Genomic DNA, 15,283 nt, shown 5'->3' with positions numbered 1-15,283 from the left:
TGCGTCTGCTGCAACACGTTAACCAACTCAGGTGCTGTGATTGTCGGTTGTCTTCTTGCGGTTAAGACTAAAAATCGGTCTTGAACTGCAGTTGTAGCGCGTCCTCGCCCTGGATGTTGTTCGGCTGGACTGCCAGTTTCACGGAAACTCGACACTTTCAGATTATTCATTTTAGCCGAAAACCTACAGTTTGTAAAAAACTTGATAAAAGATTAGTTACCGTTTTTGCAGGCTTTGTTCAACCCATAGAAATCTACAGGGTGGTCGAGTATGTTATAAAAATATCCCTAGACTTTTCCGATGTGTGTATAATGATGAGACAACAAATTCAAAACAGTGTATATTCCAAAATATGCATATGTATAGATAATATGTATAAATACATATATACAGTATATGTATATATGAATGTATATGTATATATGAATGTATATGTATATATGAATGTATATGTATATATGAATGTATATGTATATATGAATGTATATGTATATATGAATGTATATGTATATATGAATGTATATGTATATATGAATGTATATGTATATATGAATGTATATGTATATATGAATGTATATGTATATATGAATGTATATGTATATATGAATGTATATGTATATATGAATGTATATGTATATATGAATGTATATGTATATATGAATGTATATGTATATATGAATGTATATGTATATATGAATGTATATGTATATATATATATATATATATATATATATATATATATATATATATATATATATATATATATATTGTTATTGGTTTCGGTTTGGTGGTAATGGGCAAAAGTGTAGGGCTGGCTTAGGTCCCATAATTGAACATTTTTTGCGTACAAGGAGGGGATTGGCTGGATCTGCCTCTGATATATATATTTATACATATATGTTGTTGAGTTCGCAACTTGACCGCGGAAATCAGTTCCTTGTTATGTGGATGAAAAATACATGAGGTTGCCATCTGAAAACAAGTGGATTTCAAGATTCCGGCCTCTATATATAAATCAGGAAGAGTAAGGGACCGAGAATACTACCTTGCGGCATTCCAAATTCATTTCCTCCTTAAATAAATAATGTACCATGATTTGTTTTTCTTGAAAACAGATTCATATAACAATTGTTTTTCTTGAGTCTGCGACATGGATTTGAAGGATGATTCAGAAATACGAAAAATTCAATCTTCTCCTTTAATTTTCCTTGATCCACTGAGACAGGGACATTAGTCGCCCGTCATTGCTGTTTGGACTATTTTAATACCGGAGAAAATTGTGGGTAGATAAAACCCGACAACGTACCTAAAAATTAAAATCAAGTTTTGCTCCCGCATTTAACATCGCAAAACAGACGCCTATTACTAAATATTTCGGACTTGTAAACAGACAGAAACTTCTAGACTAATTATATAAGTGTAATAAAAGAAAACTAATTATATCTACATGCTTGGAATAAATAGTGTGAAATCTTTGTTTTAAAACTGTTATTCACTGTTTTTGAAGTAGTTTGAGGCAGTTACATCATCATTATTGCTGTGCCGAGGCGTTTTTTATACAGGGTGGTTCAAAAGTAATTGATACATTTTTTCCCGGGTTACTGTCTCGTTTACTGCCAACTTTCAAGAAAAATTCTATGATAAGACAGTAAAACTATTGAAATCACTCTCTGTTCATGTTCTCTCAACTCTTTTGAAATTTTTTTGCAAACCGACTTCGAACAGTGCGTTCATCAACACAATGAAAGTCGCTTAACGACGTCATATAGTAATGAGCTGAAAGGAGACAAAAAATTAGGATTTGGAAAAACAATTAACAGCATCAATGTAAAGAGTACAAAATTCTCTAGCTATATTTATTGAGATATAGAGCTTCAAGGACACAGTTACAGTTCCTGAATATGAAAATTATACTCTATTCGGTCGTCCCTGTAACAATTCAGAAGATACTTATGCAATTACATTAAAAAATTGGTCACTTAAAGTGTTAATATTTACAACGATAATAGAGATGCTGTTATTTACGGCATTTGGAAAATTCTACATCTTATTTACTAACAAAATAAAAAAATTCAAAACAGTATATTCTGTTAGAAGATATTCAATTGTTTTAACTTGTTATCTGAAAACGTGATAAGCTGTGACATACTTGAGATAAAGGACAATAATAAATATAGTTTAAAAAATCATAAAATACGCCGCGCTTCTAAAGAATATCGAACTGAAAAGTAAAAAATATTTTTTTACATAAGCCTTAAACAATAACGAACGAAAAATACTTGTATTATTGTAAAAAAAAGCGACGGGCGCTTGATATACAAACAATAATAGCAGTATTTTTCGTTTGTTATTGTCTTAAGCTCATTTAAAAAAAATATTTTCAACTTTTTAGTTCGATGTTCTTCAAAAGCGTGTTTTTTAGTTTTCAAACTATATTTATTTTTCATTTTTTAGTTTCGTATGCTATAATAGGGAAGCCCAAGCGGGGATTTCGGGATTTACTATAGCGCGGCAGATTAATATACAGGGGGATACCTTGCACCCGGTTAAGTACCTCCACCAAATATGAGCCCCATATATAAGGCCGCCTGTGAAGGATAAAGGATCAGATTAGTAAATAAAAATTGATCATCAAAAATTCTGGAGCGCGTCAGATTAAGGTAGGGTGAGTTAATTACCTGCTAAATAGTGTATATTCTAGTAATCTGACATTTTATCTAAACTTTGGGATCAAACAGCCGTAAAGTGAGTTCGAATAGATCAAGCAATAATGTCGATAATTTTGTCAAATAGAGATCCCGAGCTTGAGAGTTACAAACATACATACATATATACAGGTGAAGCTAATAAAAGCGTGTTAATTAATAAAAAGGTGGGGTTGTAGAGTAAACATAATTCTAGATACATATGTTGTTATATAGTCATAAAGACCTGGTTGAGAAAAGTAATATTTTTAAGGAATTCAGCAAATTTTCGTTCATTAATTTTAATTTAAATGGTACAAAAGTGGTGACATCATCTTTGAGGGTCAATAGCTTAAGATTAGTGACACTTTTTTGTTGTATATTCGCACCAGCCATGGCAACTGCAACTAAGCGGACAGAATAAACTGGTTTGCGGTGTTTCAAACCTGAAAAATTAATGCTGCAGCTTATGTGATTTATTTCATGTCATGATTAAAGCGATTGTAGAATGATATTCTTCTAAACAAAGATCTACCATGTCAATCAAATCTTATTTCGTATCATGCCAATTGAAAATATTCGATGTATTTTCAATCTATGACAATAGATACTTATGAAATTTTGAAAAAAATCATCATTCTCTTTTTACGTCATAAGTCAAGTGAGCCAAAAAGATTGAAAGGCAAATTTTTTCAAGCAGCATCTACTTAGCACCTGGATATAATACCAGCTGACATAAAAAAAGGTTAATGATGTAATAATAATGATATTGCGTTGAAGGTAAATGCCCTTTATTTCAGTATCTAGAGGTCCTTACGATTTACAACTTTTTAATTTTTTTTGAGGTTATATTATGAGTTTAAAACTCATTTCGATCGGTGAAAATTGATGTTCTCCAAGTTGAGTTGTAGTTTTACTTTGAAATTCTTCTCTTATAAGTTAAACCGTATTAGTAATTCCGCAAATTTGTGTTTCTTATTCCTTGAACCCTACAAAAGTAAACCACTGACGAAAATCTAGGGATATTTCGCTGATCTCAGCAAAATGGATCCTGTATTATTGCATATCTCGAATTTAAATAGCATTTTTATATTCATTCCTGTATATTTTCTCTAATTCAGGAAGTTTATTCCATATAAACGCAGTTCTACAAGTGGAAGCGTTCTTGAACAGTGAAGTTCGAAAATTATACAGTATTGTAACGAGAACTTGATATTTATAAATATCAAATCACAAAACATCACAATAAAATATGTATTTCGGAACAAACTCATTGATTTTCTGGAGATTTTCTTGTCCAGAATAATTCGCGAAAATAATCTTCAGAAAATCAATGAGTTTGTTCCAAAATACCTATTTTATTTTGATGTTTTGTGATTTGATATTATTGAATATTACGTTCTTGTTACGATACTGTATAATTTTAAGTAATTTTCGGTGTTACCACAAAATAACATAACTCTGCACCAAAAATTTTTAAAATTATTTTACTCTTAAAAAAAATTGACAGTGGTTAACACCATAGTTGTGTAATTTGTAATATTGCAGGTTTTTGAAATAAACCGTTGTATATAGGATGCTGTCTATTCATCGTTTCAGCAAATTTTTTATCGTAGTCCCCATTTTAAGAAAATGGGTAAAAAAATAAAACCTCATCTAGATAGCCATGACTTCAAATCTATGCTGAACAACTTTTCTGAATAACATTTCTCGAAATGTCTGAAAATCAAATATTTGAAGGTTCCTTGTATGTTACGTGTGTTTTACTGACAATGTGAATCCCTGGGGAACTAATTTTCATCGGTTGTTGATGTCCTGTGGCGTCTAGGGGGAGCGCCGTCATTTACATGTTCTGTGAAGCCCGCGAAATTTGAACTTTCACCTTTTTGAACCGCCATGCCCTGTTGAAGTAAGCAGAAGTTATTTTTGCTGTCGAATTTTTGAAAAAAACGATTTTTCATGAGCGTTTCTAATTGAACCCTTTTTACAATGTTTTATTATGTGTTACGTAGTTAATGTTTCGATTTGTATAATTCCTTACTCAACCATTACATGTTCATCTATTATTTCATTGCACCAAACCCAAGATATTTTTACTGTCGATGTTGTGAACTACTGAAATTGTTGGCAAAATATTTTGCAGAGGAATAATCTCGGGGAAAAATATGGTTGCGCAACTACAATTTTGACTAAAGTTCAAGATGTAATTGTGTCATCACCAACATGTAGGTTGTCTCAGTGTTTAGTTGAATAAAATGATATTTGTGCTGTTGGATATTTGGTGTTTTCGTGAGAAAATCAAATCTAAGAAATGAGAACAATGAATTATTTATAGATACTGTTAACGTAAATGCGAATCAGATTTAACGACTTGATTTGCTGTGCATTTTCAATAAATAGTTTGACGTTGTAATTAGAGTGTTAGTCTGAAAAATTTCGTCATAATTAGATTAATAAACGGTAGTTGAACATGTATGTAGAGAGAAATCGGCTTTAAATATGTAGCCTTATGTGATGCATTCAAATACATACCTAGCTTTAAAAGGAAATGTGTTTTGTTTGATGTAAGATTAGTAAATTATATAAATTGCTCGAGTTGAATTCTGCCTAGCATTTAACGAATACTTTTATCTTCAAACAAGGTGAATTTCAGGACCGGTTTCAGGATCATGTTCTCTTGGTAAAGTTTTTCTTTTGGTGAAACGGTTCACATCAGGTAGCCTGACATGTATTTTTTACTGCTTGTAAATCTTTATCTAAACAGTAGCAGTTTATTATTTATTGACATTATATTTAATTTTTTTTTTATCTTGAGAGCTTCATCTGTCAATTTCACTTCAAAATAAAGTATTCATGCATTAATTTCATTATCCCAAATTTCAATTTTTCGAGTTGACCCGTTCAAAAAATAAAAGGGGGGGACATGGAAGAAAAGCACTGTATAATGATATGAAATAGTATCTCGCAGAATTCAATTTTATTGTTCAACAGTTTGTGTAGTAATATTGTCAAATCTTTATGTAGGTAAACGAAGCATAGTTTGAGCCTCTTGGTAGGTATATATCGTCAATTAATGATTTTTCCCTTGTTGATTCGTTATGGCGTTCTGAGAGAATTTAGAATCGTAAACGAGAAGCCGGCAAGGTTTTTTCTTCTATTTTAATTAAAATATATGGATTATGTGGCCAACAACAGGTGTCTACGGCCCACAGTCACTGTGCACTCTGCCAACGACGAGAAGCGTCTATTTATAGCCAGTCCGTGTGCTATATCGTTAGGTATGATCCAATTCTGTTGATGTGTTCATTTAGCGACATCGACTTCACGTAAATTTCATTTCTGATCAAAGGTAACCATGGCTGAGCGGTCAGAACAGCGCGCTTCATGAAATGAGCTCGGCTCGAAACATTTTTATAGGATAAAGCCTCGATTTCGTCGATCTCGCACAAGGAAATCGATAAAAGTATGAAACAGGATTCGCGGATTCAAGTATTCTGTTACGAGATATAGTAACGATGATGATTGGATACATTGAAATAGTTTCTTGTTATACGATGCGGGCCTAAAAAGTCCCCCATCTTTTGGGAGGGGACTTGGCTGTTGAGGTCGGACAAGACATCAAACAGAGTACAAAATGAAATGGATCGTCTCCATTCGAAAATTGTTTTAGATTTGGGAGACCAGGAATCGTTAGCTGAAAAAGTGGAAAAGTAAATGCATGGGAGAACTATTGAAACAAGTGATGTCAATAGGAAAAAGCGGTAAAAATTATCCCGTGATAGTGCCAGTAGAAGAGGCAATCATTTCTTATCACAATAGAATATCAGTTTTTTGGTTTTCCACTTCTCCATATCTCTGAAAGACGTGGTTAACTTCGAAACAGTAATATCTGCTTTCCAATTTGAATGGAAGTCTTTTGGTTGCGATTAAATTAGTTAACTGCGTATGAATGAGCGTTTCGTCTTGTAATGTTACGCAAAACGGTGGTGATGAAGTGATAAAACAAATAACTTGTCCCAACACTTCTAAGTACACCATTGACGATGATAGTGTTACATCTGTAAGTGTTATTTCAAACTTGGAAACCCTTCATTTCCAAAAGAAAGGTTTAAAACTACCTTTTGGAAAATATGAAAATCAATAAATTAAAAAAATTCCTAATTTCTCAGGAACGTTTAAACTGATCCAACTAACTTGCCTTTAATGAATTCATTCCTATCGGGCAATTATACTCAATCCTTGAAAACTTCTCAAATAAACCTAAAATAGTTATGTTAGAGTCATAGAATCATTTTGTATTTTTCACTAGCCACCAATGAATTGATGGCTGCCACTCCGCTCTTTTCAGATTTAGCCTAACCTAACCTAGTAGTGGAGTAGAGGTTATGTTGGTGTGCGATTTGAGCGTTGAAATTCGATATTGGTGCAGTTATAATTAAAATTTTTGTTATCTGTTTAAAATGTGGCGTCCTTGGACAAGTACTAAAAGTAATAACGAGTGTGATAACAACTTTTTTCCTGTTTAGTGATTCCAATAGCGATGGTGAACAATGCGAAGAAGAGATATCAGTGAATAGGATTCGGATGCCTTTTGAATATTGAAACACAAAGAGTATGTTTCAACGTATCTCGAGTTTGATTTCGACATATTAGCAACATATCAGCGACATATCAGCATTGTTCGAAATTCCTTTCTCAACTGTACGTAATAACGTCAAAAACAAACCTTATGAACGCGAGACGCGATGTGATACGGGATTACCAAAACCTTTAGATGTTCATCTAAACAAATTATTGAAAAAAACAATATACGTCTGTTAAAAAAGCAATGAGATTCCTACAACTGAAATCATAAGGAAGAAATTGAATACTTCCGTCCATAACGTGAGCTGCTGTGACAAAACTCTTCAGAATTGGATGAAGAAACTACGATTTAGATTTAAAATAATAAACAAATGTCAAGCAGTTATGGAAAGCAGAAGAATAGTGGAATTGTGTAACAAATACTTAGAACAAATAACTAAATATAGACAAGAATAACGGCAAATTTTCTATTTGGACGAAACTTGGTATGACACTCACGACACAGCTACGAAAGGGTGGACTGATGGTTCGAGAATGTGTACGCCTAACATGTCTGCAAACAAAGGATTGCGCCTAATCATTGTGCATTGCCGAGGAAGTAAAGGATAGGTTCAGAATTCTTCGAAATTATGTGGAACAAAACTTGAAGACTGCAATGTTGACTATCATAAGAACATGGAAGCTAGTATTTTCGAGGAATGGTTTGAAAACACGTTGATCCCAAATTTGGTTGCCAATAGGGTAATAGTTCTTGACAACGCTTCCTCATTCGCGACAGCTCATCAAAGTACCGAATAAAAATTCGAGGAAAGATGGGATACAAAGTTTTTCAATGGATAACAATTTGTATTTTGAAAATAACTATACCAAAAACCAAGTACTTGAAGATTTACAGACTGAACGTTTTGGAAAGTGTATGCCCTTGAGAGTATTGCTGAAAAGTATGGACACACCATACTGAGACTTCCCCCTTATTTTTGTGTTTTCAATCCCATCGGGTTGATTTGGGGAAAATTGAAACAAAACAGACGTAAAAATAATTTTCCAAAATTTGATAAGAAGGTAATAGAGCTAATTAAAGAAGAAGTATTTGATATTACCGAAGAAGACTGACAGAAAAGGACTGAAAAAGTAATTTTTGTTGAAAAATACTACCTATATGGGGATTGGACACTTCCAAATTAATTGTGGAAATAACGAAATTGCTTAGCTCCCTAACTATATTATTAAAGGGAAGCTGTTGGGAGGAAGATTGCCCTTTACGTTTACTTGAACTATACAAGAAATTGATGAATAAATAAATATTTCTTGATAAAAATGAAAATTCACCTTATATTTTTGAACAGACAACGTATATTGATTTATCATTTTCTATATGCCCTTGATTTTTTAAACACCATTCAGGGAACAACCTGGAAAAGGAGAGAATTCTGATTGATTTTATAAACTCTTCTTCTACTACTTTTGCTGTGTACCTGTCTTACCTACGATAAGAATAATATCTACGTTTAGATTAAAATTGCAGACAATAAAAAAATATTTATGGTTTCGCTCGGCGTTTTCCGGATAATTTATTGGTCGCAAATCTATCCGTTTTTGTCGTTTCAATCAATAGGTAAAGTCGAACTCGAGAGAAAAAATAGAAACGTTTCAAATGCGTCTACGAAGTCGTTGGAATCAATTTAGTTAAATGAGGTCAACAAGGATGGTAGGGGACGTTGGAAAAGTACCTTTAACAAATAACTTTTGCATTATTTCAGTTTGTTCGGATTATGTAGGGGAAGAAAACGTGTTTTTACAGCAGATCAAAATGAATTCCTGACAATATTATTCAAACTAACAGTGATCATTCAGAATTAACTCTACAGAGAAGTAAACGAGTCATTATAATATTCATCATATCAAATTTAATGCATAATTCATATATTTACATTTTACGATGAACATATGACAGATACATTTATATGTACTTATATGAATATTTTCTAAAAGCCTAGGTATATATAGAAATAATAATTCGAACAACTCTGCACTCGTGAAATAAAGGAATCACTTCAGCTACACCTGCCAGACACCTTGAATGTACAAATACTTTAAGCAGATGCAAATCATAATCGGTGCAAATACAGCTACGAGTTGATATATTAACGCTGGCTTTGTAGTTCTGGTTGTGTAAGTAGCGGCGCTGATACCAACGTATATTTTCTCAATAGTGTCTAAGTACAGAATACAAATTATGTGTTGATTGATTATTTGCTATCTTTGTACTAATCATACATTATACGTTGTGTTGTTTATAGATTTCCTCGTCCCTCCCGGTTTCAAAATTGTTCAGTTTACACTTATATTTGATCCACTACACTACACCATTGAACGGTATTTTATTCCATCCTTCTACAGAGAAGGGAAAAAGTGATAAAACCTCTCTCTCATCCTCAATGGGTACTTGCTTATCAAGTCCATTCAACCTGCACACCTGATCAATTATAGATCCACTTGTATTTCAGTTTTGAATAAATTTGCTGCTAATTGATACCCTATAGACATCTGTTGGTGAATTTTCTAACTATCACTCAGGTAAGAATCTGTAAGTTTACAAATCGCAGTTAGCACCGCCTAAATCTGGGCGCCATCTATATTTTACAACTCAAACTTTAAACTCAAGGAAAACATGCATAATTGTCTCAAGAAGCCGTTGTCACAAATATTCAGTCAAGTCATTATAATATACATTCACTCAAATTTCAGGTCAGATCTTCATACTGTCTAGTGAGTCCCGTAGATATCGTTAAGTGACCCAACGTAAAATAACAACGTTTCAGAAAGCGTTTCTATGCATGTCTTTCCACGAAATCTGAAAACAGCAAAACTATGAACTGAGAAAACGAAACTTGGCGAAAGAAGTTACTTGTTTGTCAATATTTCTACAGAAATAACCATTAATAATCATGAGATACCATGTAGGTTTCTCAGTGTAATATTGAAATTTATTCATCCTTGAGTTATTCATGTAGAGCCATCTATCGGCATACAGGTACACCAAAATGTTTTCAAACAAGGATCAGGTCTTGTTTAAATAGAACTTTGTATATAGACTATACTACAAAGATAAAACCAATTTTGAAGTGATTTCACTTTTCTTCAAGGAACAGTCAGGATATTCCAATTATTATTTTACCACCTATGTTCATCTTTAGTTGAAGAGATGGCGCCACAAGTTCATTTTCCAATGAGAGAGAACTCGGTAGAATATTTAAACAATTCAAGTGTTTTGTTCGAAGTCTTCAACAAAGAGAGGGCGGTGAGCGTTTTGGCGTGAATTTCAAACTATACTCGTATGTTGAAATAGTAAATATGTTTGAAAACAGTAAATACCTCTGAACATAATATAAATCGGTCATTGTGTCTATTCCAGCAGACATTAATGACCAATTCACTTCTTGTCTTTATATTCCATATAACCCACTTGTATTGATTTTATGCTGCCTCCAAATAAGAACATCTTCGTTGGTTACTTTTATGAACTTTATTGAAATTAAATATATTCACTGTACATTTATTTATCCACTTAAATAACTGACATTAACGTAACAATCACAACTCAGTAGGGTGCATCAACTATCTTTTAAGGAAGTGTCTGTCAAATCCTAGGTTCAAAAAATCCTCTAGTATTCACAGAAATTCACAGTACATTGTAATTGGCGAAATATTGTAGATTCGTCAAATACTTTTGTATTCAGAATATTAATAGGTCGATACGTTATTTTTCTAATATATTTCTACATCAGATCTAATACACAAATTTCGAAAAAGAAAAATTTTAGGAACTTTAAAGCCGAGTCATCAGGAGCAATTATTATCTACATCTCTGGAAGTTGGAAAGTACACAAAAGTTTCCTGAAACATAAAAAATGAGGCTAAATTTTTGAGTATTATCAAGACAAATCAAATGACATTTCATGTCGGGAAGCTGTCATAAATTGACCTTATTAAGTGATGCGACCCCATGGTTGCCAAGTGCGTTAAAATAATAACATTTGATAATTTAACATTTGCTAATAAATAAATATCCTATCTTTCTGAGTTCTTTCTGCATTTTCATTTTTGGTAAATGAGAAACTGATTTCCAGAATATGTAAGACAAGAGATTTCCAGTTGTCCTATATGAAGTTGGGGCTCCAGAATGAAGAATCAGCTATGAAGAAATATAAGATGGTCTGTCCTAATTATGTCTCAAAAATTAAAATGCAGAAGGAACTCAGAAAGATAGGTTATTTATTCATTAGCAAATGTCAAATTGTCAAATGTCATTGTTTTACCGCAATTGGCAACCATGGGGTCGCATCACTTAATGAGATCAATTTAAAATTAACTAAGTAACCTTCAGCAAGAAATTTCCACACGAATATTACTGACATTATGTTTGCATATTTCATTTAAAACCAAATGAGTATTTAATTGTTTGTTTGGTCTGGATAATTACTCAATTAGAGTACATTGAAAATAATTTCAATGAAAACCATAAAATTTAATTGAAGCCCTCTTCGTGAAATATCGATTTACTGGTAAAATATAAATACGCATATATGTATATGAACATTTAAATAAAATTGACATATGTATCTTGAAGTAATACATGTCCTGGAAGGTTGCAATGGTTCTGCATATCTGAAATTGGTTCTATTGCTGAAATTGCCCAAAATATTACCTCAAGATATCTACCAGTCACACACTTTGAATTGTGAAGTTACCCAACCTAATAGTATGGAATTTTGAGAATTGTTCGAAGGTAGCAAACTTCTCGAATGAATACTATGCAGTGACGATATATATCAGAACAAAAATGGCAAAACAAATTGCATGCCTTGAACTAATCACAATTTTTCATCAAATACTTTCGTGGTTGGACGATCCCGGCTTGCAAATCTTTGGAATTTATTTCTTCAAAACTTTTCATCAGTTTTCTTGTTAGACTAACATTCACCTTCATGAAAGAATTATTTTATATTTGCCTCCAGTGTAGGCTAGGATAGATTACAGGTCAAATTTTGTTTTATCAACAATTACACTCTTAATGAATTTATAATAGATGTGAACCATCAAGTTAAAAGTGCACATCCGAGGAGTTTGCTGTCTACAGGCGCTGATCGTGATGAGGTCCAGATAAAGCGCGACTTTACAGTTGAAACCGAATGAAAGAATTCACAGTTTTGAGTATGATTCAACAGGAGCAAGTGTTTATTGTAGAAACATATTATTATCGATTTTGCGGTACTTCGTTGCTTGCCTTTCCAAACATATTATCTAGATAATTATAAAGTAATATCAAAAATAACGGAAGCTCTCAACCACGACAGCAGAAGTACACATGTTTCCCAACTGTTGTTCATCAATTACCCTAACAGTAAAAATATGACAGTTGATTGATGAAAGCAACGTCGAATGTTTCCAGAAATGGTGGATTTATGCTCGTGTAGACGCGGCTTAAGACAGCGTCGCCAGGAAGTTGTGTAATGAGGGTTTAGGTATTGGAACATCTTATGCTTCGTCATCGTCGCTCCTGCGTCTTCGTCCTGGACCTCCTGCGAAGTTTGCAGCTGCGAGTCCCATCAGGTGTTTGGCAGCTTGCGATCCTGAGAATCCGCGGCCGAGTCCCAAGTCCAGGCCTCGTTTAGAGCTGAAATAAATAATTTTCAATTACTGATTCATGATAAACAGAGACCTAGAGTTATGTACGACATCAAAATAATTGAACAGAATACATGGTTTCTATTCCTTTGGCGTGACCATGATGCCTGCATGCATTGTTGCACATTTCAGCTCGTTTAAAGTCAGCAAAGCACTTCTGAACGGTTGCAGAGACCGAATAATGTTTATCAAGCCAAGCCTTGACTTCAGTGGTATTTCTTTTTGCCAAAAAGCAGTGCTTCACTAACACACGAAATTCCTTCTTATCCATTTCATCCAGACTAACAAAAGTTGCTTCACTCAAAATATTCTATCCCACAAACTAAAAGTCCGACAGCTGTGAAATTTGTCACGTGTCTTTTGAAGGTTAGGGTTGACTAAGAATCATATGCATTCATTACTAGCAGCGCCATCTATGTATCAGCCTACGAACTTCTCTCCAGCCCTCCTAATACAAGGTTTCTTTTTGGAAATCAATATTTTTCGACTGAATCATGAATAAAATGTAGGACGATTCACAGTTCCGAAAAATTTTCAAAAGTAATTACAGTTAGAGAATGTTTTTAATCTTTCAGTTGAGATCCTCGGATCCTAAAGTTGAGATGATAGTTGAGATTGACGATGACAATGTTTTTCAAACTAATAAATGAATAAAATAAAATACATACAAATGTATGATTCACTTCCCTTTGAAATTTGAATATCTGGTTGGATATCAGGCTCTAATAATACTATTGGATTTTATTATTGTATATACATGATAAAAATGGAAATTTTGTTTTACGGAGAGCATATAGTGGCTGATGTCGAGCTACCATTATTCAGGTTGAGTGTTCATTGGCATTGAAAGGTGTTAATGGTCTAGTTTATAGGTGGATGAAGTGGATGAAAGGGGTTTCAAATTGATATTTCATACTTTTGCACCCCATCAAATAATCATTTGTCACTTTGGAAATTGGTTATTTTCGTAAAATGCTCACATATAATATGGATATATAATCGGTTTTGATGTTTTCCCGTTATCGCCATTGAAAATGATGATACACAATTTTTAATACAATTGCCTGAACAGTTCATGAACTTGGTTTAGTTTTTGACACGGCACGAGATGACTGAACGTCTTTTACTAGCTTCCCGTAAAATATCCACTCATTGATCACAAAAAATTATTAATTTTTATGCACATAGATAAACCAAGGCAAGTAGTTTTTATTCCAAGTGCACTGATATAGAGGTCCGAGATAATTTCTATGAGTACTGTCCTGAACATATCCATCATTCTCATGGTTAGTACTGATGAAACATCGATGTTTATTCATTCTTCGAGAGATAGTAAATCAGGTCCTTTTGGCTTTCCAAAAAGTTTTCGATAATACACGCGGGCCTACCCCCTGTCTTCCACACCGATAATAAATCCGCCCTCAAGATCATTACCAACCACTACCCGAACTTCCTAAGATGAAATCCTCCAGGGCACGGACTTGTTGACGCCCCTCTTCTCAATTTCTAGCCATGATACCCAAACTAACTACTAATAATTCGAATCTCAGTCTTTCGGTAGAGAATCTTCCGCTCTGAGACTAGGTGATCCCACTTAAGAATGACTTCCACAAGGATGCTTGATTGGGAAACCAACCTGGACAGACACCCTGGACAGAATTCAGAAAAGAGCTAATCTCCTGAGATTACCGAGAAGCAAGCTCAGAAGATTCGTCAGTAAGACTTTACTTCACACATATACAATGTTCATGAGACCGATCCTGGGCTATAAAGCTATGACCTATGTCTCGATCTCTCCGAGACAATCCCACGGTTTGCTAACAACCGAGAGAAGAATTCTTCGCAACTTCTATGACATACATTACCTATAGCCTTCTAACGAACGTCAATCGGCCATCAGCAGCATCAACATCGCATTAATCGATTCGCTAACTACCCCTTGGAAGACATACGCAGCCATCAGAAGGATCCCAAGAAAAAAGCACCCTTTTTTGGGGGGAAGCCACTTCCTAATTCAAGGACCAATTCGAAGTCCCAGACGAAGTCCTGTAAGAAACGGAATCACCGATGACATCCGACAAAACAACTTCCGACCCCATCACTATCACCAGTTCACAATTACTTCCAAGATCTCACGTTGGTGTCGAGGCTAACGACCAAGCATACCACGCCGATGACCAGAGTTTAATTGTAAGATAATTTTTTTATTTCAATTTCCCATGAAATTTTCAGCCGCTTGTGGCCACTTGGACCATGCTTAGATAGGTGGCCTGTCTCTTTGAAGTGAGAATGATTTGAATTTCCCGCTGTTGCGCGCAGTAGCTTCT

The 15,283-nt window shown here is 33.9% G+C and overlaps 1 protein-coding gene and 1 long non-coding RNA gene across 4 annotated transcripts in view; both read right to left on the bottom strand.

Annotated features, from left to right (window-relative positions):
* Positions 1-728: 728 nt before the first annotated feature.
* On the bottom strand, positions 729-4,908 carry LOC111502793 (uncharacterized). Of its 2 annotated transcripts, XR_012467967.1 has the most exons (4): positions 4,726-4,908; positions 4,441-4,585; positions 1,046-1,306; positions 731-972 (listed from the first exon to the last, which is right to left on the bottom strand). It is a non-coding gene; the product is annotated as an uncharacterized lncRNA (long non-coding RNA). The 2 variants fall into 2 exon arrangements; XR_012467966.1 differs by having other exon boundaries at positions 729-1,306.
* Positions 4,909-10,775: 5,867 nt separating this feature from the next.
* Dh31 (diuretic hormone class 2) overlaps positions 10,776-15,283 on the bottom strand; it is a 79,938-nt gene continuing 75,430 nt past the window's right edge. For both annotated transcript variants that reach the window (XM_074184963.1, XM_074184964.1), the window contains exon 4: positions 10,776-12,945. In XM_074184963.1, coding sequence (XP_074041064.1) covers positions 12,807-12,945 — 139 coding nt within the window. In that variant the 3' untranslated portion in view covers positions 10,776-12,806. The remainder of the gene's footprint in view (positions 12,946-15,283) is intronic.

This window comes from Leptinotarsa decemlineata, unplaced genomic scaffold (genome assembly GCF_025532065.1).
Source record: "Leptinotarsa decemlineata unplaced genomic scaffold, Ldec_3_MD MMD2_tig00026361_RagTag_RagTag, whole genome shotgun sequence".
Classification (NCBI taxonomy): Eukaryota; Metazoa; Arthropoda; class Insecta; order Coleoptera; family Chrysomelidae; genus Leptinotarsa; species Leptinotarsa decemlineata.
This window is presented reverse-complemented; position numbering and strand designations above follow the sequence as displayed.